The 27920-nt window shown below is 33.8% G+C and overlaps 1 protein-coding gene across 8 annotated transcripts in view; it reads left to right on the top strand.

Annotated features, from left to right (window-relative positions):
- Positions 1-27295, top strand: part of LOC128214102 (tyrosine-protein kinase SRK2-like) — a 38832-nt gene extending 11537 nt beyond the window's left edge. For 2 of the 8 annotated variants that reach the window (XM_052920358.1, XM_052920357.1), the window contains exons 2-12: positions 155-388; positions 5685-5802; positions 13182-13295; positions 13973-14076; positions 14386-14541; positions 14860-15024; positions 17129-17385; positions 20588-20744; positions 21434-21565; positions 22845-23059; positions 23503-23639. In XM_052920358.1, coding sequence (XP_052776318.1) covers positions 226-388; positions 5685-5802; positions 13182-13295; positions 13973-14076; positions 14386-14541; positions 14860-15024; positions 17129-17385; positions 20588-20744; positions 21434-21565; positions 22845-23050 — 1572 coding nt within the window. In that variant the 5' untranslated portion in view covers positions 155-225 and the 3' untranslated portion in view covers positions 23051-23059; positions 23503-23639. Of the gene's footprint in view, positions 1-154; positions 389-5684; positions 5803-13181; positions 13296-13972; positions 14077-14385; positions 14542-14859; positions 15025-17128; positions 17386-17948; positions 18100-18993; positions 19145-19602; positions 19757-20587; positions 20745-21433; positions 21566-22844; positions 23060-23502 lie in introns of all 8 variants that reach the window. The other 6 variants (XM_052920364.1, XM_052920360.1, XM_052920362.1 and 3 more) reach the window with 6 other exon arrangements.
- The last annotated feature ends 625 nt before the right edge of the window (positions 27296-27920 follow it).

The raw sequence follows: 27920 nt of genomic DNA, 5'->3' as shown, positions 1-27920 counted from the left end.
ATGCTCTGGATTGATATGACCACAAAAGCCATGCCAGTAGAGCATAGGCCCTTTTGGGCCTCTTGTTCTTTTACCAGTATGTGTTACTGATTCGTCCCATTCCTAAAGTGTGCCGTATAACATTATCTTTATATAATGTGCTTGTCTATTACAGAAAAAAATCCTACAATGTTAGACTATCAATACCTGAAGCATTCCTGAGTGACCTGCCCCTAGAATCAAGCCATGGGGTGTTGCGACTCCAAACCCAAGTTGGACACATCAGAGACGAAGTTCTCCGATATCAAAGGAAAGAACGAGGAAAACGGGGAAAAACCACGTAGGAAAAACAGCTACAGCAAAGACCCCACTAATCTACCCCAGCCTGGAGAGAAATCTGATGCTGAGGGTAAAACACTATGTATTAGTGTGTATAGTAATAATGTTACTTTGGGTAACAGACAAAGCTATTGGGGAAAGCTTTTACTGCTTCCTAAAACTCACCTACCTCTCCTGCATTAATTACAAAATTACTAACTCGGAGAAATAGGCTTTCCAGTGTTCCTACTTTTCTTCCTTTCTTAAAAGGCCCAATATTTTTATGGCCCTTAGTGACAGCATTGGGTAATCAGACCTTGGTAGGCAGGTTGGTCATGACAAGTAGATGAACCCTTTTGAATATGGGGTCAGTAGATCAAAGGTGAAGGCCGTGGTGACTTTCAGCTGAAAATCTGTTTCTGATCAATAACTGAAGAATGCTTTAGGGATCTCAATGCAGGCACCGTTGGAACTGACCAGCAGATGAACCCTATTGATTTTGAGGTCTGTCAGTCAAAGGTCAAGGTCGTGGTGACCTTGAGCTGAAAATCCAATTCCGGTCCAAAACTGAAGAACTGGGGCCCGGAACCTCAAACTTGGTTACGGCAGGTTGGTCATAAGCAGCAGATAAATTTTAATGTTGAGGTCAGTGGGTCAAAGATAAAGATCAATTCCTGATAATCACTAAGGCCCGGTAACCTCATACTTGGTAAGAAGTTTGAACACTACCAGAAGATTACCACTATTGATAATTGATATCATAATAATGGATACCAGGATTTCAATATAGTTAACATGATTAAGTCATTTTTCTACATCATTCACTTAAATGTGATCCAGTGCAAGTTATTGAATCTCATCATTCAAGAGTTTTGCCTAGCAAAATTTTCACTAACATGATGTTTAGTGTTCACATATATCATGTTCAATAATGCCCAACAATCTCATTTAAAAGTATAACTGACACGGCATCTTGCAATGACTTAATATCATCTTGTTTTCATACTCTGCTCTTAAAAAAATGTTAGCTATCAATGTTTCTAAACTGCATGGGAAGTCTGTCATGAAAATATGTTATAAACTAATCTGTCCAACGCGGCCTTTCTGGGGCATTTGTCACATTCCTGTGACAGTTCTTGTTTTCTTCTCCTTGTCAAATTATGACTACTGCTTAGTGCAAATGGATGATATTTTGATCGCTTAGCGCTTCATTTGTTTATATTTTCACTGATTACTTTGTGTCAATCTAACCTCTGAGATGGCTTGATGGTTATAAACTTTCAGCAACTTTCATTTGTTGCTCAGTGCATATTTTCATCACAAAGTTAATCAAATCAGTCTAAATAGGCATGGAAATGCATATTTTCTTAAAAAAAAAAATGTCCTAAAACTGACATGAAAATATTCTACTTTTTTCATTAGGAACTCCTTTTTCTCCTACTTTTTTGTAAAACAATCTTCAACCTTCTTCCTACTTACTAAGGGACCGTGCTGGAAAGCCTAATTGGATATTCTTGTCATTTTTGTTCAACTAATTTCAAAAGTACAAAGAAATAAAATTTTCAAAACAAATTCAGTTATATATCACTAGGTGAGAAAATAAGAATAATGGCCCTAGATCTCACAGCATGAACATGCTTCCAGGCTGGGGATGCCTAAACAAACTTTCTACTAATACACAGTGGCCCTAAGATTCATTTTTGAAAGTAATTAAACTTTACTTACATCCTTGATTTTATACACTGCAAATGTGAAGTGGTTTGTGACTTCTTTGGCAAGGATGAACACTTGGCAAATGAAATGTGGAATTAAATAAATTTAAATATTGTGTTTTCATAATATGTAGCTATATGATATTGCTGTTATAAGGCCACTTTTTAGCTCACCTTAGCACAAAGTGCTCAGTGTGAGCTATTGTGGTAAGGTGATTGTTTGTCGTCAATAACTTCTCATCATAAACCACTGGGACAATTTCAACCAAACTTCACAGGAATGTCCCTTGGGTAGTCCTTTTCCGGATTCCTTCAATAAAAGTGGTTCCATGCGCTGCTCTGATTTTAAAATAACTCCACAGAAATGTTCCTTAGGTGACCCTCTTTGAAATTCCTTCACCCCATGTTGATTCTTAAAAAAAACTTGGCTGCCAGTGGGCGGGGCTACTTTACACTTTATGTCTACATGTATATGGACAACTTTGAAAATCTTCTTTTCAGAATATATTGGCCTTATTTCATAATGATTTCACAGTAGTGCTTCTAAGGTTACCCTCTGTCAAAATCCATTATGCCATGTTAATTCATAAAAAAATGGTTGCCAGGGTCAGGCTCGTTTCCACTAATTGTCTACATTGAAATATTTGAATCTCTTCAGAAACCGTTCACCTGATTTCAAAATAATTTCACAGAAATATTTTTTATAGCTGACCATAAATCAAATTTGTTCACCCCATTGTGATTCATAAAAAACATGGCCACCAGGGATGGGGCTAATATTCACTAAATGTCTATATGGAAACCTTTGAAAATATTTCTTATAAGAAACCATTGGCCCTATTTCAAAATATTTTACTAGAAATGATCTGCATGTGACTCATATATCAATTATTATTTTTTATATATTTTTTTATAGTAATTTTATTGTATTACAATCATTGAAGATCTCATCTTTATACTTCATGACGTATTCACAGAAACAATGTGCTATTTTGTGACAAGTTATATAACTCCAACTTAAATACTGTAAGAGTTATGGCCCTTTGAATTTTTTTTTTAAACTAATGCATAGATTTCATATGCCTTTTTTAAGTGGGACATATTATTGTTCTAAGTGCGGTGTATGGGCGGGCTTGTGTTTGGGCAGGTGGCATCCAGTATATTGCTTGATCAAAAACTTTAGAACCCTTTGTCCTGTCAGGTGGGCGATACAGGGCCATCTTGGCCCTCTTGTTTTAAATAAACTTGTGTGAAGATTCAATGATGTAGACAGTATATTATCAGCATGAACTATCACACGATTACTCAAATGAATCTTAATCATGTTTAATATAAAACTTGTTAAGATTGTGAACCTTTCCTTCCCTCCAATAAAACAAAAATGTCTTCCTACAAACAAAATGATAGGCATAAGTATTGTGCACATATTACAGTGTTGTAAAATGATCTCTTGGAAAAGACGACGAAATAACTACATTATGAATAGATCTAAAATGTCTCTATTACAAGAATGATGGGATAAAAGTGACATTCATGTAATTCAAACCTTGCAGATGTCCCTGTTATGCAATAACTCAATATCTGCTTCCATATCTATATGCAGTTATTAACATATTACACTAGCGAGGAGCTGTACTTTTCCTTTTACCCCAATGTAAACCCTTATTCTGGGCGTTCTTCCAACTTCCTTATTAATTTCGTGGCTGTCTTTTTTATCACTTTTAAAAAAGATATTCAAAGTTAAATTTAATCATATGTGAATATTTGGTTGTGCCCAATTTGGTTTGCATTATAAATTTGTTACTTGAGAAAGAGGAAGAATAAAGTACTGATTGACTTTGTGGCTCACACACTGTATGCAGAACTCATTCAGACAAATACACTGAAAGTCTAGAATATCCTAAGGGCTCATATTCCCTATCATGTTGAGTCTGAGTCTGAGGGCTTATATAGACTCAAAAAGTCATTTTTTTATTAATGCTATTGTTGAGTTCATTACAAATACTCGACTCTACAATCAGGCACACATGATTTATCAAAATTAGTAATATTTTTGATATTTTGAAACATTTAAGAATTTGGTTTTGCTAGCCGAATCACAAACATGTTAGTGAATATTGACAGTGCTAACTGTGAACTGCATTGTTTATTACATAAGTCATGCCAAGTCTTCCAGAAACATAAAAAAGCACACTCAAATCGGACATCCAGATTTTCATTATTTTTGACATAGCTTCCTTATAAATGTGGGAATTTTAACATGATCAGAGAGGATGCATTCTCTACTTTCTCATTTAGAAGGAACTGTATAATGGCATCATCTTTAAAGGTCTTGATTTTTTCAGTATAATTCAACTACATCCTGCTGATATTTGCATGATCAATGTTCAAAAGATAAAAATATGGTTCAAGTATTTTGTTATCTTTATTTTCAAGTCCTGTTGTATTTGCTTTGATCAATAGCAAACTGTCTTTTTTTATCCCATTCTATTTACCGTAATAGCTATAAAGTAAGAGTTATTGAAATGATGTTCATCGATACATTAAATTTCATGTATAACGGGGAAGAATTATGACCCTTCATGCATGGACTGTTATTTACCTGCCTTGTCTGTGGCCTGGCTGTTAGGGCATCAGCCTGTTGATAAGGAGGTCAATCGTTCAAGCCCCAAGATTGAAAGCTTTTAATTTCAGATAATTTTACAGTTGTTAAGATAGTTTCTTGCTCAGACATATGCATCAAAACAGTATGAGTTCAAGACTTTAGAACCTGGAAATTAAATTAAATGACTTTGGAAACATTTTCAAAGGGGTCTAAGCCCCTTTAAGGGCCTGTCACACCAAGCGAATTTGGCTCTCTCAGAGGACCACCTATACAGAGCACAATTTTTTGCCATTGCGCTGCCTAAGCAAGCAACAGGACTACAATATTAATGCAGTACTAAGCAAATGTAGGTAGAGGGCTGGTAGCGGCGTATCTACTTATGTGTAATGGTATACATTTTTTAACATTCTCAAAAATTTCTGCCAGTGAAATACTGCGACTTAGAGACCAATTTGAATAAATAAGGGAGACAACATCAATATTGTTACAGCCAATTGTGATACAGTATTTCAAGACTTAGTGCTTACTCAAGGGAGCTCCGCCAATTTTCTCACCATTGTTGATTGTGTGCTCCAGTTAAGTCCTGGTGAGATTCATCGGTAGTGTCTGACAGGCCCTTTGAGAATTTTCTGCTGTTAGAAAAAATAATAAACAAAAAGTTGTACCATTTTAATTACACAGGTATTTGGTGCAGTAGCTATTACATGTACATGTTTATTTTAATTTTCAAAAAAAAGTTTTCGACAATAAGGAAGCTAATAAATATTTCATCAAGTATATGTAGCAAAGGGACTTCTTTAAAACACAACAGGAAACATTTCAAGTGAGAGGTTTAATCATTTTTGAAAACATAATTGTACATACTTACAATAATTCACATAATAATGCCAATAGAATTGTAAAGGAAGTTATTTTCACTAGGAAGCTGAAAATGAGTCACTCTAATGTAACATTTGTGGTGTATCTATGCCCCCCCCCCCCCCACTCCTATCTGCCTGAGAGTCTATAAGGACATGGACGTCCATAAGGACATTTATCGTAGTCACAAAAGTCATTATGTTTTTTTACAGGAGGCAGTGGCGGTGGGAAACGAGTTTACGCGCTCTATGACTATGATGCCCGAACACAAGATGACCTCACATTCCGCAAAGGCGACGTTCTCGAACTTATAGAGGGGGGAACTGAAGAGTAAGATATAAGATATATGAGTATATATGGTAATACCCATTCAGCTCGTCTGTTTTTCAAAGAAAATAGTCAACATATTGTTACAGCCTTGGTGTCGTTTTGCAAAAACATTAATCTTGGCCATAACTCAAAAAAACATTTAAATATTAAACACATTTTGCCAAAAACAATACGCACATCTTTGGGAAGGCCTATTTTCTGTCTTTTTAAATTGTCAAGTTATGGTCCTTGATAGTTTTAAAAAGTCCTGCAAAAACATGAACTTTGTAAACATGTTACAAGTGACAATATGTACAGCTGCAACAAGACACATAACTCAAAGCTTTAATGAATTTAAAGTTCTGCGCCTTGAACTGACGATCAACATTGGCACCATCTGCGTCAAAATAAAAAAAATTGGCAACAGATCTTCAATTCTGGCAATTTTATTGGTGACAACATCAATATAAAATTGCCATAATATTTTCTTTTTTAATGACATAAGCGACACTGATAAACCAAATTAAATTAATGAGCTTCTTCATTATTAGCTATTAATTAACATAAGTAGCCCTCAAGTAAATTGAATGACAATGTGCATGGCGATAGTTAGTGCTTCTTGTCACTAATAAGGGCATAAGTTTGGCATTTCTCTTGCTTTATTGGATTTAAACAACATCCTTCAATAAAGCTTTTAGCTGAAGTGTGATTTCCTTTATACATTGTCTAATCGGTAGATGGGAAGATTGTAGTGATCATTTCAGATGATTACCAGCAAGTGGAGTGGATTTCAATTTCAAAAATTTGGATTCCATATAATGTTATCAGTGTTCTTATGCAAGTTATGCAGCCAAGATCATAGCTGTGTTGACTAGCAAAATGCACAATATTCTTAACCCTTGGAAAGTCATGACACCTCACATAATAATTAATATTAATGTTTCCAAGCTATTGCATTTTATATTATTTGTTTACTATATGTGTACTTCTAATAAATATTAATCACATTAAATGTTTGAATATTTTTGCAAATCTTAACAAATAGTACATATACTTTAAAATGCAATCTTAGGCTCTTAAAGTGCTTATAACCAAGGAGCTTCAAGGGGGTTTTGCGCCTGATGGACTCCCAGCATGAAGTGGCAACAACTTAAAAATACCCTGAGGCCGAGGGTATTCAGGATATCTAAATCCAAGCACTGCTAGCACTGGTGTATTCACTGCTTGGAGACTGGGTGGAGTGTGATGTCATTTCATTGGTCATGTATTTAGGGGCAGCTGCCGTGACCTTTCTTATTTATTTATATTTATGATTATTTATTTTTTTGTGTGCATAAAAACAAGCATCTGTATACTCAGTATTTTTCTTCTATATCGCAACAATAATTTCAGAAAAAAAAAAAGAATATCCAACAAAGTGAGAGTTTTGCACAAAGTAGTCACAGTGATGCAGTAAAATAAAAAAATAAGAACTGCCATGTACAACTTATGTGTAATCAGGGCTTTTGCAATTATGCTGCTGGAAAGGCAAATTAATGCACTGCTTTAATAACTAAAGCAATCCAAATTGGGATCTGAACCATGCATAATAAAGCTGAGTAGCATATTTCCACCAGATCAATCGAATTTCGCCAACTACAGTATCATTGTTTAGGAACTCATTGACAATACTGTTAATTTCATGTGCACTTATTAATAATAAGTTTAATACAATCGGATTTGATTTTATCAATAATATGATAAATATTCTATTATGCTCATATCCTTTTTGAAAGGGGTTGAACTGGACATTCACTTTATACACGCATTATACACGCCGGGTAATCATTGGAGCCATAACATTATGTTATGTGTTGAAAATGCTCCAACGCGTCGAGAAAAAATTCACTCCGTAGCTCAAAATTTGCAAGAAAAGGTATTTTACAGTCAATCACCTAAATTAACAAACACTCCCTTGCCATCTCAGAAAAAGCTTCCTTTGTTTGCATTGGATGATTACACTTTTGTGGGTAGATAATTCAGCATGTATTAACGGGAAAAGAAACCGTGCTCGTTCTGTAACTATCTTTTTTCCAATGCTCCAAGGGAGGAATTTTTTTTCTGAGATGGCAAGGGATTGCTTGTTTATTTAGGTGAATGACTGTAAAATACTTTTTCTTGCATATTTTGAGCTACGGAGTGGTTTCATTTCTCGACATGAATAGCCCCGCCTCATTTTCCCTTTAAAGACACCCATCTGAAAATATGTAAACACAATCGTTAGATTTTTGCCTTATAATACCTGGAAATACAGAATTAGAATTATGCCGACCATTTGCTATCAAGCATTAATTTATTAGACACCAAATGAACCTTAAAGTCTGCGAAGCTGTGTGGTAGTAGGTCATACTTTAAAAAGATCGAAAATGATATTAATTCAGTTAATTATTAATTTTTAGCTCCACTGGCCGAAGGCCATGGAGCTTATGTCGTCACAGATTGTCCGTGCGTGCGTGCGTAAACTTTTACTTTAAACGACATCTCCTCTGAAACTGATAAGCGGATTTTGACAAAACTTCACAGGAATGTTCCTTTGGTGGTCCTTTACCAAAATTGCTCAAATGGTTCCGATCCATTGCACAATATGGCCGCCAGAGCTAAAAATAGCAAAATCTTTAAACGACATCTCCTCTGAAACGGTTCGGCAGATTTTGATGAAACTTGACAGTAATGTTCCTTGGGTGGTCCTTTATTAAAATTGCTCAAATGGTTCTGGTCCATTGCACAATATGGCCGCCACAGCTAAAAATAGCAAAATCTTTAAAGGACATCTCCTCTGAAACGGATAGGCAGATTTTGATGAAACTTGACAGAATTGTTCCTTGGGTGGTCCTTAACCAAAATTGCTCAAATGGTTCCGGTCCGCTGCACAACATGGCTGCCAGGGCAAAAAAATAGAAAAACCTTTACAGAACATCTTCTCAGAAACCGATGATCAGATTTGATGAAACTTAATAGAAATGTTCCTTGGATGGTCCTTTATCAAATTTGCTTCAATGGTTTCGGTCCACTGCACAAGGTGGCCCCCAGAGGTAAAAATAGAAAAACCTTTAAATGACTTCTCCTCAGAAACCGATGATCGTATTGCAATGAAACTTGACAGAAATGTTACTTGGGTAGTCCTTAACCAAAATAGCCCAAACAGTTCTGGTCTGCTGCACAACATGGGCACCAGAGCTAAGAATAGAAAAAAAACGTTTAAACTACATCTTCTCAGAAACCGATTATCAGATTTTGATGAAACTTTACATAAAAGTTCATCGGGATGCCCTTTAACCAAAATTGCCCAAATGGTTCCGGTCCGCTGCACAACATGGCTTCGAGAGTTAAAAATAGAAAAACCTTTAAGGACTTCTCGTCCGCAGTCTTCACGAAAAACATTTTAACCTACTAGCCAGTTGGACTAGCATAATGGCATATTTTACTAGTCCGAATGACAATCTAGTAGTCTGACTATTTTGCCACATTATAAAACTGTATGCTTGAGGTAAATACCTATTTCAATTGAGCAGCTTGCAGTTTGAGTAAACATTTCTTTATTATGATGCTCATGCAGTGATAGGGAGTGACATCCTTCTGTTGGGAATAGTGCTCCTTGTTTTTCAGAACCTATGGGTACTATGTAAAAACAAAAGGCATCTTGCTTGAATAGACTGTAATAATATCAACATGGTTAGAAAGAAATGCCATGCTTTAATAGCTTTGATTACATTTTACTACTGAATTACCTCCCTTTAATAGAAAAAAAATAATGTCTTAATTTTTCACGTATAGCATCTTTAAATAATTTTTAAACAATAATAATTTATGAGTAAACATATAAGCATAAAGTTCTCACAAAAAGATCAATTTAAAAACCTTACATTTATACATAGGAAAGTATATATAGACTGAACATTAATTTTCGTTTAAGTGACATTCTGAAAGTTTATGAAACAGCTATTTTTAGTAACTTAAATGGCAGAAAAGTGTAAGTGAAACACCAAGTCGATTCTATCTCGTCAGTTCTTGTTCAGGTTAGATATTTGCTTCATAATCTATTCAGATTAAATGTTAACCGATGATCAGATTTTGATGAAACTTGACAGAAATGTTCCTTGGGTGGTCATTAACCAAAATTTGTTAAATGGTTCCAGTCCACTGCACACCATGGCTGCCAGAGCTAAAAATAAAAAAAACTTTATACGACTTGTCGTCGAAACCGATGACCTTTTTTCGATAAAACTTGACAGAAATGTTTGTTTGGTGCTCCTTTACTCAAATTGCCCAAATCATTTCGGTCCACTGCACAACATGGCAGCCAGAGCTATTAAAGTAAAAAATTTTTTTAAATAACTTCTCCTCAAAAATTGATGATTGTATTTCTATGAAACTTGACGAAAATGTTCGTTAGGTGGTCTTTGCTTGAACCTTTTGGCCAGTGGAGCACAGGCACTGATGTGCCTCTTGTCTTGTTATGAAATTGCTACAGTTTTTTCACAATTCGTTTCCTACTATATTACTATTCGTGAGCACCACAACCTATTCATTGGCACCACAACGTTCAGAAAATCGAGCGTAGTGCAGCAAGTATAACAAATAAAGTTCTGAAATTTGTAATGCGGCAACCTTTTGTCAATAAAAAAGCCACACACATGTAAAGAAAATGCTTAAACCTAAGGTACGAGGACAATTCTCACGGATTTTCACATTGTCAACACTAACGTCTAGCAAGTTATGCAAGTTCTAGACGATCAGGTATTAAATTTATTCAGAACTTTTACCTTTAGAACAACTCATGGCCATTCCTATGTGGAACTACATTCTCCAATTTTTTAAATTTACTCGTATAAACCTATAAAAATGAAAAATAAGAAATCATACTCACTGTTTACATCCATATTCCACTCATTGGCACTACAACGGAAGACGCGTTGGAGCATTTTCAACACATAACAAAATGTTATGGCTCCAATGATTACCAGGCGTGTTATAGTAGAAAGTTATATGAAGGAACTAAATATAAAATATTAGTCTTAATGATGTATTATAAATAGGAACTTTTCTGATTTTAAAATCCTGGACTTTGATAACTGTTATAACATCAATAAGTCATGTTGTTAAAGTACACAGTACAGCTTAACCGCAAAGAAACACTTCTTGTACACATTGTTCTCTGTTTGAATGTAAAGCATATTACGTTGGACATTTTGGAGCGAATTTGTGGGCCCAGAAAACGTGGTTTGATGGCATGCATGTGGAATAAGAAATTTGTGTGAACTGTGATGTGAAAAATATTTGCCATATGTAGCTAACAAGATGCTAAAGTTTGTTATGGTTAGTGTTTATTTAGGGAAGTTAAATTTGTTTTTATTAATTTATAAGTTGCTTAATCACAGTCAAAACAGAGAGGGGGAAATATTATCTAATCCTTAAGATTGCTCTATTTAAGTGCAACGTAAATCATAATTGTATTTAAAAAAACAACAACAAAAACATTTTCAAGTGCCTCTTACTTATAGATAGCAGTTTAACTTTGTAAAGTGAAAATAAACGACCATCTATAACCTATATAGTTCTAGTCATTCTCTATTCTTGTTCCTACTCGCATGTAAGGTTCAAGTTGGCTGTTTCTTATTCCTTTTGACATGGCTTAACAATTTAGCATTCTTTTATCTTCTTGCTTCCACCATAATAATATCAACTGTTATTCCAATGCTTCGAATATACTAAAATTTGCAAGTTTATATATAGATTTACATCTACTGACCCTGTTATTGGGCTGTCATACAATCTATTTTTACAGATCCGTATACTCTTGCGTCATGCTATATATAATGTCATGCATTAAGCACTACTTGGTGCTGCATAGTAAAGTTTGTTGGTATGGGAGCATGTTCCGTTAAAAAACGAAATGCGCTTCTGAAAATCCTCCAACAATATATACAGTTGCTTCGCACTGAATAAAAAAAAGTCATGCTTAAACTTTAAACTTGGCCATAACTTCGTAATCATAAATGATATTCACATCATTTACTTGTGAATAATGTCCAAATGTGTAGCAAGTCACTCAACTCTGACTAAATATTTGTGCAGTTATACCCCTTATTTTACTGAAAAATCAAAACAACTGAGCTTTAGCGTTTGCTCTGAAACGCTGTTGTTTCTTAAATATTTGTTTAGATTATTCTTAAATTGTGATCAGTTATAAGAAGATACAAAGCACCAGAGTCTTTGGTAGAAACCAGTCTGGAGAATAGCTAGTTGATAAGTGTTAAGAGCCAGAGACAAGATTAACTCTTTACTCATACTTTTATACCCCTGACAAACCAAGTTTAAAGGGGTTATATTGGAATCAACCTGTGGTTGATAAGTCTTTTGGTGGGTCAGTCTGTTGCAATTTTCCTTGTCTTTGAAAACTTCTGTATGGAATTTAATTAACTTTCATAAAATGATGAAACATAATGAGAGGAATTGCAGTACACAGGAACTATAACTCTGTTTTAGCAAATAATAAAATTATTTCCCTTATTTACTTTTTCTTGTCTGAGCATAACTTAAAAACTACTGATTGGAATTTGTTGAAATTTTATACAATGGTAAAGCACAATGAGAGAAAGTGTCGTGACCAAGGACCATAACTGTATTTAACCAATTACAGAGTTGTTGCCCATTTTTTTCTTGTCCGAATCATATATATGGACAGTTTACAATGTCAGAAATCTGAAAACTTGAACTACGCTGCAAGTAGACTGCATAGTAATTTCAATTTAGCAGTTAAACTTAATGCCTTTACTCTTGGTAATCATAATCATTTCTGCAATAATACACTTCAATGGCATTCAATTTAGAGTAAGTAATACACAATAAAACACTTTAATTAATAAATACTGTTATTCATAATTTTACGAACTACCTCTGCTTATGTACTGGCATACATCTGAGGTTTTTTCGATGAATTGGCCGAGGAGTTCCAAATGAACTTGAAAACTACTCGATGGAATTAAAAAACACTTCATAGAACAGTAAAGAACAATGAGATGAATTGCAGTGAACAAAAACCATAATTCTATCCACTGCACTGTTATTTTAATTCTAAATAATTAACCATTTCCTATCAGGGCAGCGATTTGGGGTATTAATTACATTCAGTAATAGCTCTAGATATGTGTAATTTGAGATTCTGCAAAAATTTGGGAATAAAAGCCAAACAGCTAACAGCTAAGTAACGAAATAAAATTAGGAACAATGCAGACTTTCTTTATGGAAACGCTTTGCACAATTGAGATTTTTTAATATTAATATTTCCAAATTTTTTGATAAACCAGTACCAATCTTTTCTGTTTGTCTCAGTTTTGACATTTAGCTATGCCTTATTTCAGGAATGAGGACTGGTGGTACGCGCGGCATACAGATCCAAAATACAACAATCTCCAGAAGGAGGGTTATGTGCCTCGGAACTATGTGGCCTTGGAGGATACTCTCGAATCACATGAGTAAGTGTAAAGGAATTGTTGATGATATTAACTCATCATTAACTCATGGACATAGAATGATAAATTTGTACTTTTTCATTATCAAGTTTTAAATATGAGATTAATTATATTGTCTGTATAAAAAGGAGGACTGAATGGACATGCCATAAAGAAAATATATTTTTACTCAAACATATGAATGATCTTCATATTTGATGTTCACATTTAACCACTGTTTAATTAGCAGGGCTGATAAAATCTGAGGGAGATGGGGGGGGGGGTCGTGGAAGGGGCTCAGAGTCTCCTCTGACAGACACCCAGTTTGATTCTCTTTTGAAATCCTGATCTGGTTACCCTCTGAAACCCTGATCAGATTCTCTATTAAAACCCTGTTTTGATTCTTTATTGAAACCCTGTACAGAATCTATGTTGAAACCATGTTCTGATTCTCTATTGAAAATGTGTTCCTTTTTTTTATTGAACACTGATTCATATACTCTGTTGAAACCCTGTTCTGATTCTCTCTTGAACCCTATTCTGAGTGGTTATTAAAAACATGTTCAGATTCTCTTTCAAAGCTGTGTTCTGATTTTCTATTGAAAGCCTGTTCTGATTGTATATTGAAACCCTTTTCTGATTATCGATTGAAACCATGTTCTGATTATCTTTTGAACCTGTTGTCTAATTTTCTATTGCAGCTGGTTTTTCGGACGTGTGACACGCAAGGAGGCAGAGAGAAACTTGTTGGTGAAGGACAACCCTGTTGGAGTCTTCCTTGTAAGGGAGAGCGAGACTTGTCCAGGTGGGTCGATTGTGTATATAAATTAAGTTGTATCAGATCATGTCTGTCATGAGTTCAAAACTCATTATGATATCTTATAGTAGAGGCCTGATGATATTATCCATGCTAGTTGTTTAAACTGGAATCTCTTGGTTTATTGAGATTATAGCGAACAATTATCCACAGTTTTGTGTAGGGTTTCTTTCATGTTCTGAAACATACAGCACTCAAGCAGAATTATCACTTATGCAGCTTGTTTTCATATTGACTGTAACATAATATCATTTTTATTTAGAATGTTTGTCATTCGTATTTATTTCCCGCATTCAGGGAGCTATGTGTTGTCCATTCGAGACTATGACCAGAACAAGGCCAATCCTGAGTGTGTCAAACATTACAAGATGCGCAACATGGATGATGGTGGAGTGTATATTGCTGCTAGACGACAGTTCAAGACTATTATGGAACTTGTGGACCACTATAAAGGTAATGCATTAAAGGTCAATTCTCTGGTGCCTTTCACAATTAAAGGACAGAAATACTTAATTGCGACCTCTTTCTGTTCATTGCTTCAACTTTTTTTAACCAGGTTTTAACAAAGTTCCTTTTATGATGTGTGATTTGTTAGTGTCACTAGGGAATTTTGACCCCTGGTAACACATGTTTACTGTGAAATAAAATAGACTGATACTGGTCTCAAAAATAGAAAAAGAAAAATGGCTGTTGAAAGTGGCAGACACTACACCTTTCACCAGATCTATAATTCTAGGAATTCAAATCCATCTTTATTCGTCCTCATTCCAGTGCAAGCGGATGGTCTATGTCGGTCACTGGTAGCACCATGTTCCCGAGCTGCCCCAGTCATGGTAGACTTGAGTCGAGACACTAAGGACGCGTGGGAGATTGACAGGAACTCACTCCAGCTTGCACAGAGGCTTGGGGCCGGTCAGTTCGGGGAGGTCTGGAAAGGTATAAACAATTTACTTTACGTGGCTATTTGAAATTGTGCACGTTTATGGCACTAAACGTGAGACATTATTGGCACTCCAGGCACACTTCCCAAATCAATGTAGGTGTGTTGGGGCCAAAAACAACGACATATTTTCAATGTTTTAAATGGGGTGAGGGTAAGTTACTTTGTAATCAGGTTTTGTAACTGAAATAAGGAACAGATCTAGAGTATCATTTCATTGGCCAAATTTTGTTAAAAAATGTTTGTATGAAATTATTGAAATGGCTATGCCATAATTTACAAAAAACACAAGATATTCTTAGTGAAAATCTGATCTGAAAGGCTGAGTGTAATCCAGTGCAGTGTTGATGGTGACGAATACAATGTAGGTGTTTCTCACCAGAGAAATAGTTTCTGGCATCTATTTCGTGCTGAAGTGCTTCCTTATTGCCCCCAAGTCCTGGTTATTGTACTTACAGAACCTCTGTCACATATCTATGTCTATATCCATGCAATCAATGCTGTTTGGTGTTTTCTAATTTGAAAAACAACTGACCCGCATAGGCTTATAATGTAATAATAATAGGAATAATGCTGTTACTGCTCAATCTCTATTTAAGCAATATTTACAAGTAAGACCTCAAGCGAAAGAAATTGTAGCTGTGATTACAGACGATTCTTTTTTTTCCAAAAGTACTCAAGTTATCAGGGTGTTGACTCGTATGTATAGAGTCATGTGACACAGCTGTAAATTGAGGAAGTAAAATAGTTTACAATCATCCATAGGCTAATCAGAGACTAACCATTGACATAAATCATGTGAGGTGACCTTTGTCCCTACTACTGATAATGTATTCATGTTTATTTGTTGTCACATGCTTTCTTGATGAAAGAAATATTTCTGGCTAAATGGTTTAAATCCTATAATATACTGTACTAGATATTTATTTAGTAAGCTACATTTTAAGATGATTAAAAAGTTAAATGTGAAAGTATTACAATACAATAATTTGGAACAATTTGTCTATACAACAGTCATATAATATCTTTTTGTGCCATTGTGAGAAAAATGGGGGAAAAATCATTGAAAAGTTACCATTCTAAAAAGACATTGGGCCAATTGTTCATAACTTTGTTAAAGTGAACAACATTGTTAATGACACCATTGTTATATTCCTGTATAGCTCTTTAACTTTCATTCTGCAGTATTTCTAACTGGGTTTGAGACAGCTGATTCAACTGTAAGTGTTTATTTCGGCCCAGTTTCTTTAGAGTTATGTAATTAGAGAAATTTTTTTTCAGAAAAGGTGTATATAACTAGGATAGAGTCTCACATGTTTGATAAAACTCTTGAGGTTCACATGATGCTTTATTAAATAGAAATGTGTGTGATACCATCAACCACTCACTCTCTATATGCTAATGAGTTAAATAAATGGGCAGAGCATAACGCTTTGTAAACAGTACTGGACAGTTGCCTAATTCTGAACTCTTTTAAGTTTTAGAATGGAGAAATAACTGGACACAAATACTGAACATTTTCAAATGAAATTTCACATGAAGAAAATAAAACTTCAGTTTTTTTAAATAAATGTGATGCAATTGTTTTGGAATTAAAAATTATCAAAGTTGTTTAGTGAAAAATTCTGATTTAACTTTAAATATATAAGCATATCATAAATTATTTCACCTTTTAAGGTTAACACTGATGTCATTAACAATGTTGTAACAAAGTTGTAAACTTAAAAGAAGCTCTGAACATTCGGCCCAATGTTTTACTACTAATAATAGCTCCTCTGATGATCAGCTGTGAATGTTAACTGTTATTTTTTGGCTTGTTTTTTTTAAAAAAGAAAAGTTGATATATTGTCATAGCCTAAGTGTTGCTTAACTCAGGAGCGGTGCAAGATATACAAATGAATTGTGGTACACAAATTGCTGGAGACAATATGCATATATAAGGAACACAACTCTGGCTTTTATAATTATTGACGTATGCTCCTTCAAAATAAGAACAGACTAGTGTTGATGGTGCTCTTGTGGCAACCATTGCTTGGATAAATTACTTAAACAGCTTTTATAATAATAGTAATATTTTAAGTTAATATGATTTTCAACCAGGAATATGGAACAACACAACAGATGTTGCTATAAAAACTCTGAAGCCAGGCACAATGACAGCGGAGGCCTTCCTTGCCGAGGCCCAGATCATGAAGCAGTGTCGCCATGACAAACTTGTGCGTCTGTACGCCGTCTGCTCGAAGGAGGAGCCGATTTACATTGTGACTGAGCTCCTCAATGACAGTCTGCTCAACTACCTGCGGGAGGGAGAAGGACGATACATGAAGTTCCCAGATATGGTGGACTACGCTGGACAGGTGGGTGACTTGTTTCAACATGTGTTATAATCATTGTAAATGGGTAGTATCTGATTTTTAATGAGGTTTTAATATGCATAAAATAAATATTTACTATTTCTTAATTTATTAAAATCTTTCGTCATATTCCTAAAATATATAAGTACATGACCTCTTTGATGTTTTAACACCTCATAATGCAAGATATGATGCAAGAATTCTGTTTTAAGAAATATGTTAATAGAGAAATTTGTGAAATTGCTCAAGTGTATTTTTTTTGCAGGCTATTATATGTTTGATCAACTGTTCATTGATCTTTATTTTGCTTTTTCCTCATTGCAATGTGATTTACTTTCAGCTTTTAAAGTGTATTACCTGTAAGATGATACATTGAAAGTTATAATGTTGTTCCTTTTTAATTCACAAAATTCCTACTCGAGGTTTGCAGAGGATGTGTAAGACAACAGAAATCCCAATCCTAATCGGAAAGAAAACAAATATTGTTACTCTACCAGTGCTACAATTGCAATAAGTAAATTGTACGTCAACTTCAGACCAGTCCTTAATTGTTAGTTTGATTACAGATTGCTAATGGGATGGCGTATTTGGAAAGAGAGAAATTAATTCACAGGGATTTAGCTGCAAGAAATGTTCTCGTAGGGAACAACAACATTGTCAAAGTTGCTGACTTTGGTCTCGCTCGACTTATTGTGGATGACGAATACAATTCGCGGGGTAGTGAATCTCGTGTAGATGTTGCCCTGTATTACCTATAAAATTGTGGGCCAATAACTCCCAGATATAACATATGCACATGTATTTACCCAGCAGTAATTTTATTATATTGTTAGATGCAGTATAATATATAGTGTTGTGTTTGCCTTTAATTGCTTCATTAGGATATTTCACACTGACCTGTGTACATGTTTATTATAGCATGGCTTTACAACTGTTGTCTTAGCTTTACATGTAATTTCCCATAACTTGGCAAAGTCTCGTTGAATTGATTCCAAATCAATGTATTTCTTTGATATCACCTAGACTTAATACCATGTGAATTTTCTTGGCAAAGAAAGTTTTACAACACAAATTTAATATCAGTAATTATGAATATTAAGGATATAGCCAATTTGTTTTGTCATCGTAAAGTCTTCTGTTACAGTATTGTGCTAGTCCATCAAACAAAAACCCACATGATAACTTAAGTGTTTCTGATAGTTTAAGTTATAAGAATTATAACCATCTTCAGTTGAGATAGGATGTCAAAATAACAATGTAAAATCTTTAATTTCTCATAGACACAGATGCAGGAAATTGTCAACATGAATATTATAATATTATATATTAATATTGTTAAATGAAACAAATAGTCAAACTTGATAGTGCATTTCTTAACAAGCATGAGTTAGAATGGGGAGAAAGCATGAAGAAGACTTCATGATAATGCACCAAAATTTAGTTTCTTTCAATAGATGTGGATGAAGACGAACATAGGCCATATTGCATTAGGTTGAGGTTTAGCGCTGTCACAGAAATTTCTATGTTTGAATTTTGCTCATTATTATAATGGTAATTTGGGTCGTATCAGGTGTTCAGTGAATTATCAAGTGCAGTGAAATCAACTTGCAGGTTGCGTCAGGCATGGCATACTTGGAGAAACAAAAGCTGATCCACAGGGATCTGGCAGCCAGAAATGTCCTTGTTGGGGCGAATAATGTTGCAAAGGTGGCCGACTTTGGTCTAGCCCGTGTCATTGAAGATACTGAATATACCTCTCATGGTAAATCAAGTCCACTTACACAAAATGCTTGGTGGATGCGCCATTTGCACCATACTTATGCTGTTTAGCACCATCAGTTGGCCTTGTTCCTCATTTTCACACATTTGACTTTTTTACATTTTCCTTTTATTTTCAAAGCCTGAATGGATTTCAAGCTGTTGTGTTTTTTCCTTCATCAATAAATTCCATTTTTTTTAATGTTTATGCCAGGGAAAGCTTGAGTTAATTGCTAACAGCTTTCATTTAGAAAAAAACAAATTATTGGTTGTAGTGTATGTAATAGCTTGTAGTAAATGCATTTGCTTCCTTAGATCCAAGATTATCCAATTTCTTTCAGAGCAGTGAAAATCAGGAACAATTAAATTGCCTATCACAACAGAAAGCATATCTAAAAGCTTAAAAATCCTTTGGATAATTGGGTTTTATGTTAATTGCCGCATCAACTTGACACCTTTCAGATTGCTGCAGGAATGTCTTATCTGGAAAGGGAAAAGCTTATCCATAGAGATTTAGCAGCAAGGAATGTCCTTGTTGGGAATAATAATATTTGCAAAGTTGCTGACTTTGGTCTTGCCCGGATAATTGAGGATGACGAATACAATCCTAAACATGGTACCACTATCTCTCTCAAGTGTCCAGACAGACATATATTTTATCTATCCCTTCTGTGTGTGTGTAGCTAGTCATATATAACTGTAGTGGCATAGGAAGATGAATTTGTATGCTGTCATTTTATGGCAATTTTATAAGCTGACTAATAAATGAACAAGAAGGTTTTGGGCAGTTGAGTTACCTTCAGAGTTTGGTCAAGTAAAGATGTCAAAAAAGTTAATGTCCTGTTAAATGAAATGGCTAAGTTTAAATTACTCCCACTACATGCAGGAGATACAATGAAGTTTTAGCTGCACTGCTTTCACTAACATCATGTTTTCTATAACGCTTTTTATACTCAAGTGAACTAATTTATATGTTATATGTAACACCCGTAGATGGCAAGGAAAAATATGAAGTTGATTTAATCCCTACTTCCAGGCTACATGTACTGAAATATGAATGCACAATTTACATAATGGGAGAGACTACTTGAAATATTATTTCTTGCCAAAGTAGATGCTTGTGTTGTGAATTCCCAAAATTCACCTTTATTAAAACTTGGACCAGCAATAGTTATGCTGAAAATAATTGAATGAATGGTTGTCTATATGTATTGTAATTATCATTAAGGATCTAACACATTTAAAAAAAAATGTGGAGGTAAAGCTTAAGGAGAGTTTAGGGAATTCACACCATTTTTGTTTGTTTGTTTTTGCTAGAAACTTATGGGCAGCATACCTAACAGAACCAGTCATAAGTTTATCAACAAATAGTCCAGTTCTGGAAGTCACTGGTCAACAATGATTAAGTTCCAATAAGAAACATTTCTTTTAATTTCCTACTTTCTAGGTGGCCAGTGGCATGGCATATCTAGAGAAAAACAAGCTTATTCATAGAGATTTGGCAGCCCGAAATGTTCTTATCGGTGATAACAGTATAGTAAAAGTTGCCGATTTTGGGCTTGCCAAAATTATTGAAGATGATGAGTACACACCTTCGTCTGCTGGTAAATAGAAGTGCATGTTCAAAAACTGTTGTTTGTAGCCTTCCCTTGAATGTCACCTGGAATCTGATAAACTTTCTGTTGTTGGCCTTTCTTTGGTTTCATCTTTTTCAACTTATTTCCTAAATAGTATGGTCAACTTTTGATTCCTGTTAGAAACTTAATAACAGATGTATAAATTTAACTGCTTTCTGCATGGGCAATGCTCGGTTACATACATGTATTATTACAGACAACAACAAATTCAACTTTGTTCTTATTAACTTCTTTCAACTTCAACATCGATTTCAGTTAATTCTTTAGTATTGATTCCAGTTGTGGATATCTAGTGCTCAATTTTGTATCATTCTATCTCTTTAATTTAACTTTTAATTTTTTGAAGAATTTTATTTATTATGTTGATTTTAAAGGGCACTAGTAGTCCGTAGTTCTCTGAAAAGTAAGCCATTTCCTGAAACTGCACTTTTTGTATTTCTTTTAATTTAGAACTATGAAATTTTAAGAAAATCTTGCTTTTTGTAGCTTCAATGTGCAAGCTTTGCATTCCAAAGAAATTAAATACTGGTTACATTTAAAAAGTTGATACTGTAAATGCTGAATGGTAAAACTTTACAACAATTTTCAGTAATATATCAAGAATGAACTAGACACATGTTAAATATGAGTCTAATCACAGCATTTTCACTGTGCAGGAGCCAAGTTCCCGATCAAGTGGACAGCCCCAGAGGCTGCGATGTACATGCGCTTCACGATAAAGTCTGACGTGTGGTCATACGGCATTCTGCTCACAGAAGTCACAACACATGGACAAGTGCCATACCCAGGTAAAACAACGTTATCAAGATGTGATAAAGATGAAAGAAGTTACGAAGTGATGGTAACACTTTGTTATACAATAGTTTTTGTAGGTATTGTTCAGAACTTTGTTAAAGTTAACAGCACTGTTGTTAACTTTAAAATGTGATTTTGTTTGCAACATGTTCTTATATTTAGATTAAAAACGAACAGGTGGAACAGGGAGTCCAAACAGTGTTAGGAATACTGCAAACCAGAAACGTGACCATTTTAGAGGAATAAAGTTTTGAAAGTTAACAAAGATGATGTTCACAATATTTTTAACTTTAACAAGGTTGTGAGCAATCAGTCCATTTCCTCTTCTTAATATGATACTGCCTAAAGCCTAAATCAAAATCCAGCAAAACAAATTCTGTTTCGTATTAGGCTTGTATCACAAATCAAAATGAAAGGTTTGATAATAAATTTTTGCCAGTAATCAGTCATGCACTTTGTTAAAAAACAAAAACATTTTTGGCTATGTTGTTTATTTTGCATCTAATGTTACTCGCATGCAAATGTGCACACTGTTAGGTATGCCTCTGTTACAATACCCTGATTGATCAGACTGGGTCAGAAGTATTTGAAAGGTCATTGAATAGATGTAATTTTGATTAAGATATTTGACATAAAACTATTTTTTTCTGAAATAATTTCTTGATTTGCTTTTATTGTCGGCTTTGGAAGCCCATTAATAATTGCTTGCTTATTTGTAATAGCTTTGGCTCGGTCTGTGTGCAAAGGTTAAAACCTTGGTTACATCCTTTCAAGATATTCACATGGAAATTGGTACACATGTTGCTAGAGGCAATAAACACTTGTGTTGCAAAGACCATAAGTTTGACTCTAGTAATTATAGAGTTATGGCCCTTTCCAACTGAAATAAAAATCACTGGCATCGGCTTGTGGTGCCCTTGTTTCAGTAAGCAATAGGCAAAGAATGAACACTTAATAACATAGTGTATAAAGAAACTTTTCCGGCATGGTAATCTCTGTCATTTTTACTTTATGTGCCTGATTTATGTTAAACTTCCTTTTTCACAATTTCTATTTTCATTGCTTCCTTAAGCAATATTTTGAATCTTTTGTTTTCCTGTCTTACTCTGCCATATATGTTTTGGTGAAAAATATATGTACAGCTTTTGATCCGATGTACATGTCATGCTAATTGTTTCCTTGGATGGACCAATTCAACCACTTGCATATCACTAATCTATATGTAGCCTGTATGCATAATACATGCATGCCCTTTTCCTGTGATTTTTCCAGGAATGACAAACAGAGAAGTTCTCAACCAGGTAGAAAGTGGTTATCGAATGCCAAGATCCACAAAATGTTCTGATGCCATGTATGAAATCATGGTCAAGTGCTGGGATAAACGGCCGGAGGAGAGACCTACCTTTGAATTCCTCTTTAATTTCTTTGATGACTATTTCATTGCAACTGAACCTAACTACCAGGAAAATGACCCCTAGAATATTTAGGTACTCATAATATACTTTCTTTTGAACTGACATTCACTATGGTAATGTATAAGAAATCTAATGATAAATGGTGAACACTCATTTTTCATTTACTTATTTGTGTTTTCGAATACGCAGGGGATGCATTGCCCTATTTTCTGTTTAATCTAATGCTTTTCTGTCTTAAAATATGCATGGCCTGTGAAAAATATTATCCTTTTCTCTAATGCCCAGCTTTTGTGAACTGATTTCAATGTCTATGCAAAAACAACTACAAAATGTATGCAATGACTCATCTGAAGTGTTGTCATGGCTAAATTAAACTGTTTTACGAAAAATAATACTTTTACACAGAGAGAAGCTTTTTACAGTACAGCGCTTTTCCTAGTCCTGAAAAAACGAAGATTTTCTGAAAGTAAACTGTTTAAGCAAAGATTTACAAGAATTACCCCATCTCTGTTCAGGCATGAGCAACCGAGAAGTTCTAGAGCAGATTCCCAGAGGATACCGCATGCCTAAACCGCTGAAATGTTCCGACGCCATGTATGAAATAATGATCAAGTGCTGGGATAAACGTGAGGAAAACCGACCAACTTTTGAATTCCTGGAGTGCTTCTTCGATGACTACTTTGTCAATACAGAACCAAAATATAAGGAATCTGAATAATAATCAGAAATGTGACTGACATTGTTGCACACAATTTGAACAATTATAATTAGATTTATGTAGCATGTTACTATTTAATATTAATTTGGTTCAGAGCAGTATTTTATAGCAGGCTATTTTGACCATGCTACTCAAAGCAAGAGTAGTTTCTCTTGCTTTACTTTGAAGTGAGAACATTGCGGTAATGTTTATTATATTTATTTGTACTAATTTTGTTTTCAATAGATCAATGTGCCATGAAACAAATATATTATCATTACATTTCATGTTTAACATAGCAAAGTTTGAACTCATGTAAATACACATGTTGTATTAAAGTTGAAGCTTATTGTTTGTAGGGTTTTAGCCAGATTTGAAAAGGGGCCGGGTGCTAAGGGTTAAAATGGCACTTTATTACAAAACTGTAAAATAAGCTTTCAAATGAAGTAAAGGAATATTTGATTATCGAAAGTATTTAGTTCCAAAATGGCTCAAGGGTACACCTGCTGGTCTCCATTAGGGCAAAGGGATGCTACCAAAAAGGACAGGGTGCAGCACCCTCCCATAACTCCTAAATGGACTCGGTGCAGCTCCTATAGCTTATGACAGGATAGGGTACTGCACCCTCCTATACGCCATTAAGCTAAAACCCTACACTCATAAGGATTAATCTGTTCAGAAACTGTCTAAGAAATAGTTAGTAATGTAAACAAGATAATCATGCTGTTTGACAGCAGTTTTATGTTTGATTTTGGGTTTACTGATAAGCAGTTATTGGTATACATGTTTTCATAGTCTTGTATGTGCTGTATGCTAAGGATCTTACAATGTACTTTTTCACTGGATATTTCTCTTTCACAAAGTACCCATTACAACATGCAAGTGTTCATTCATATATTGTTGCATTTCTCTGTTATTGATGCATTCCATGTTTTCAATTGTACATATAGATATACCGTTTTCTTTTTATATATTGTATACAAATCCATGTACATAAGTATTGTTTTGAAAGAGTTTATTTTAGAAACTTAAACATATATTATATTATAGAGCTATTTGTTTGTTGATGTGTATATATAATTATGTACAATGTAACAGTTACTATGTGTGCTATTCAAGACAGTACATGACTATGCATGTTTTCTAAACTGTGATTAATTTTCTTATCTCATTATATGTATGAAATTTTATATGTGTGGTTATGAGTTTAAAAACAGATTTATTTAAACTGGACATTCAAGTATATAAATAGTTTTTACCGAATGCGAATGGATTATAAGACGCTCATAGCAAATATATCATGGTTCCATATTTAGTACTAGTATTGAAAGCCTCGTAAACAAGTACCAGACATTTATCTCTTTTTGCTCCTCCTCAACACAAAGTACCTTTGGACACAAGATTTGTTTCTTGTGGTGTATTGAGATTTAAAAGGAAAAAAACACATAACAATAGCAGATACCAGCTTTACAGTATATTCTGAATGTGTAAATGAATGATTCTAGGACACCAAGGGCCGTGATTACATAGAGCCTCCAGTCCAATTCTAGACTCAAACTCAGAGAAGAACTTTAAATTAAAGAATTTTTATTTTTTTTATTCGTTTTATAAAGATAAATGTAAACAATTGTGCAATTTTGCATAGTAATACAATTGAGCTATTTTCACAATCAACACTCGACTAGAAGAAAAGATGCTTTGAAATGAAGATGTGCAGTTTTGCTGTTTGAGTCTCAAGTTTTAATAACAATTTTACAGGCAGGACCTTGCTGTAGTCAGAATATTGATTGATATAATATATATGCATTTTGTGGTACAGTAGTTAACATATAATGTCTGCGGAACTGTATTGTATCTTGATATCTGATTTAAAAGGTTTACAACATTATTATTTCTTGATTTGATATAACAAGCTATTGCTGTGTATGAGACAATCATCAAAAATATGTATACATGTATAATTGTATATTCAAAATAATGTGTCTATCTTTCAACTAAAGCAGTTAAAAAATCTTAAATTTAGTGTTTAATTTTGCTTTATAAGACTATCAAGCTGGTGAAGCAAAAGTAAATCCAACTTTTTTAGTGTTAGTGCGAATGTCTCTATACTTCCCATTACACATGATAACCTGCTATACAACCAAATTAATAAACCCAAATATAATGGTAAAGTAGGCTAACTTAACTCGAAAACACTGTCTGATCAAATACCATCATGTTACGATATGTATGTAGTTATGTTATTCAAAACCAATATATCTTTGAAAAAAAATTCCAAATGTTTTGTTCCCCTTTGTATCCGACAGAATCCATCACAATAAATAGATCAGTGTTAGTCTGGCAAGCCCATTGGTGGAGGAGACATGAGTGCAAACACTTATACAATGAGGTTTTTACGTGCAGTCTTTTCTGGGTTGTTATAAGGAAATGAATGTTTTGCATTGCTGATGGCGAAAATGAGATCACTTAATAATCTACCACAACTTTAGTACAAGCTTAAGCAGCTTACTTAGTGTATTATTTTGACATTTTCGGTAATGTCACGTTTTGGGCTTTTCATGATAAATGATTGCAAAATAAATTGAAACATTTGTAAAGAAAACAGAACTCATTTTCTGTGTGAAATTGATTGATATTTGTTAACTTGTGATAATACTTTAGCTATCTTCAGACAATATATTAAGTTTGCTAGAAAATCTATATTTATATTCTAAGTAATCAGTCCAAATTAACTAAATACAAGTCATGTGATGGGAAAATAGGGTACTATTTTTTCTTTCACATTCTGTATATCCAAAGTTTGTGTTAATAGAAATATGATTATCAATTATTTTATAACAAAATTAGCTGAAATTGGTCAAACCAGTTCTTTGATTTCACAGTTTTAAACATAAAAGTTTCCTCAAAAGTTTCAATGAAATTCACTGTAACAAAGCTTTCAGAATATCTATGTCAAGATTTTTGACAATATTTGACAATAAGTAATCAATTTTTATTCAAAAGAAAAAAAATCTAGCTAATTTTGATACCTAATATTTGCCAAAAAAAATCTGTATGTTCATTTTAGCAAGATTCTAAAATATGTAGTTTATACAAATTTCATATAAAAAAGAATAATATTATTTAGAGAAATTTAGAAGTAACCTTGGTTCTACAGTGTGTGAAACCCTTACTTATTCTGTTAAATTAATAGTTGAGTTTATACAAATTTCATATAAAAAAGAATAATATTATTTAGAGAAATTTAGAAGTAACCTTGGTTCTACAGTGTGTGAAACCCTTACTTATTCTGTTAAATTAATAGTTGATTAAGCTTTTATGTAATTCTTGTGTCTCATGTTATTCATGAATTCAACCATTTTTTTCATTCCAATTAACAGCAGTGTGTTATTGTTGAAGTGATAACTTAACCTGTATTATTTCAATATGAACATGTGTAATGACAATTTCATCCCCTTAAATCTTGCATATGTAGAAAAGATTATGTTCAAGAGATATGCATGAACCAAGTCATATAAAATTTCAGTATTCATTACTTCATTAACTAACATTTCTTAACTCTGTAAACAAATATATAATGTTTCTGTTGTAAATAAATCTGAACACTAAAACAGTGTCTGTTGATTTTATGTCTCCAGAAGGAATTGTTTACCCTTAATTTGAAATGTTGGTTGGAGAATAACTTGAAATTACTGATGGGATTTTAATAAAACATCAGACACATAATTACATACTTTAATGTCCTCACTAATGTTATGAAGAGCAAAACTAGCAGTTTATAAGTTTACATCATGACAGTATGCAATTAAATTTGTTTATAAACAACATTCATAGTATATAATTAAAGTTCAAGTACATGATATATTTAAATTAAAGTTTTACATAACCAGGCCTATGTCTTTTTCATATTGCTTTATTAATAATAACTTAACTACAAATGTAACCATAAAGCACAATTTTTAGACCAATATCATATCATATATACAAACTTTAAGACAATATCCACATTGCATACGTTTTCTAGATACAAAAAGGAAATATCTGGGTCGATTGGATTAACGTATATATTATCTTTTATATTTTCTACAGATTTACAGATAAAAATATATACAAATAGTCACAATGATATATCAGTAATAATATGCCAGCGTGTCTAGGTTGATAAAATTTCCCCAAAATCTAAGAGAACAAGCTGCAAATGAGGTTCATAACCTTAAACATAATCAAACAATTGAT

Source organism: Mya arenaria, chromosome 13 (genome assembly GCF_026914265.1).
Source record: "Mya arenaria isolate MELC-2E11 chromosome 13, ASM2691426v1".
In the NCBI taxonomy this organism is placed as follows: Eukaryota; Metazoa; Mollusca; class Bivalvia; order Myida; family Myidae; genus Mya; species Mya arenaria.
The sequence above is the reverse complement of the archived record's forward strand: the minus strand, read 5'-3'. Positions and strand labels throughout refer to the sequence as shown.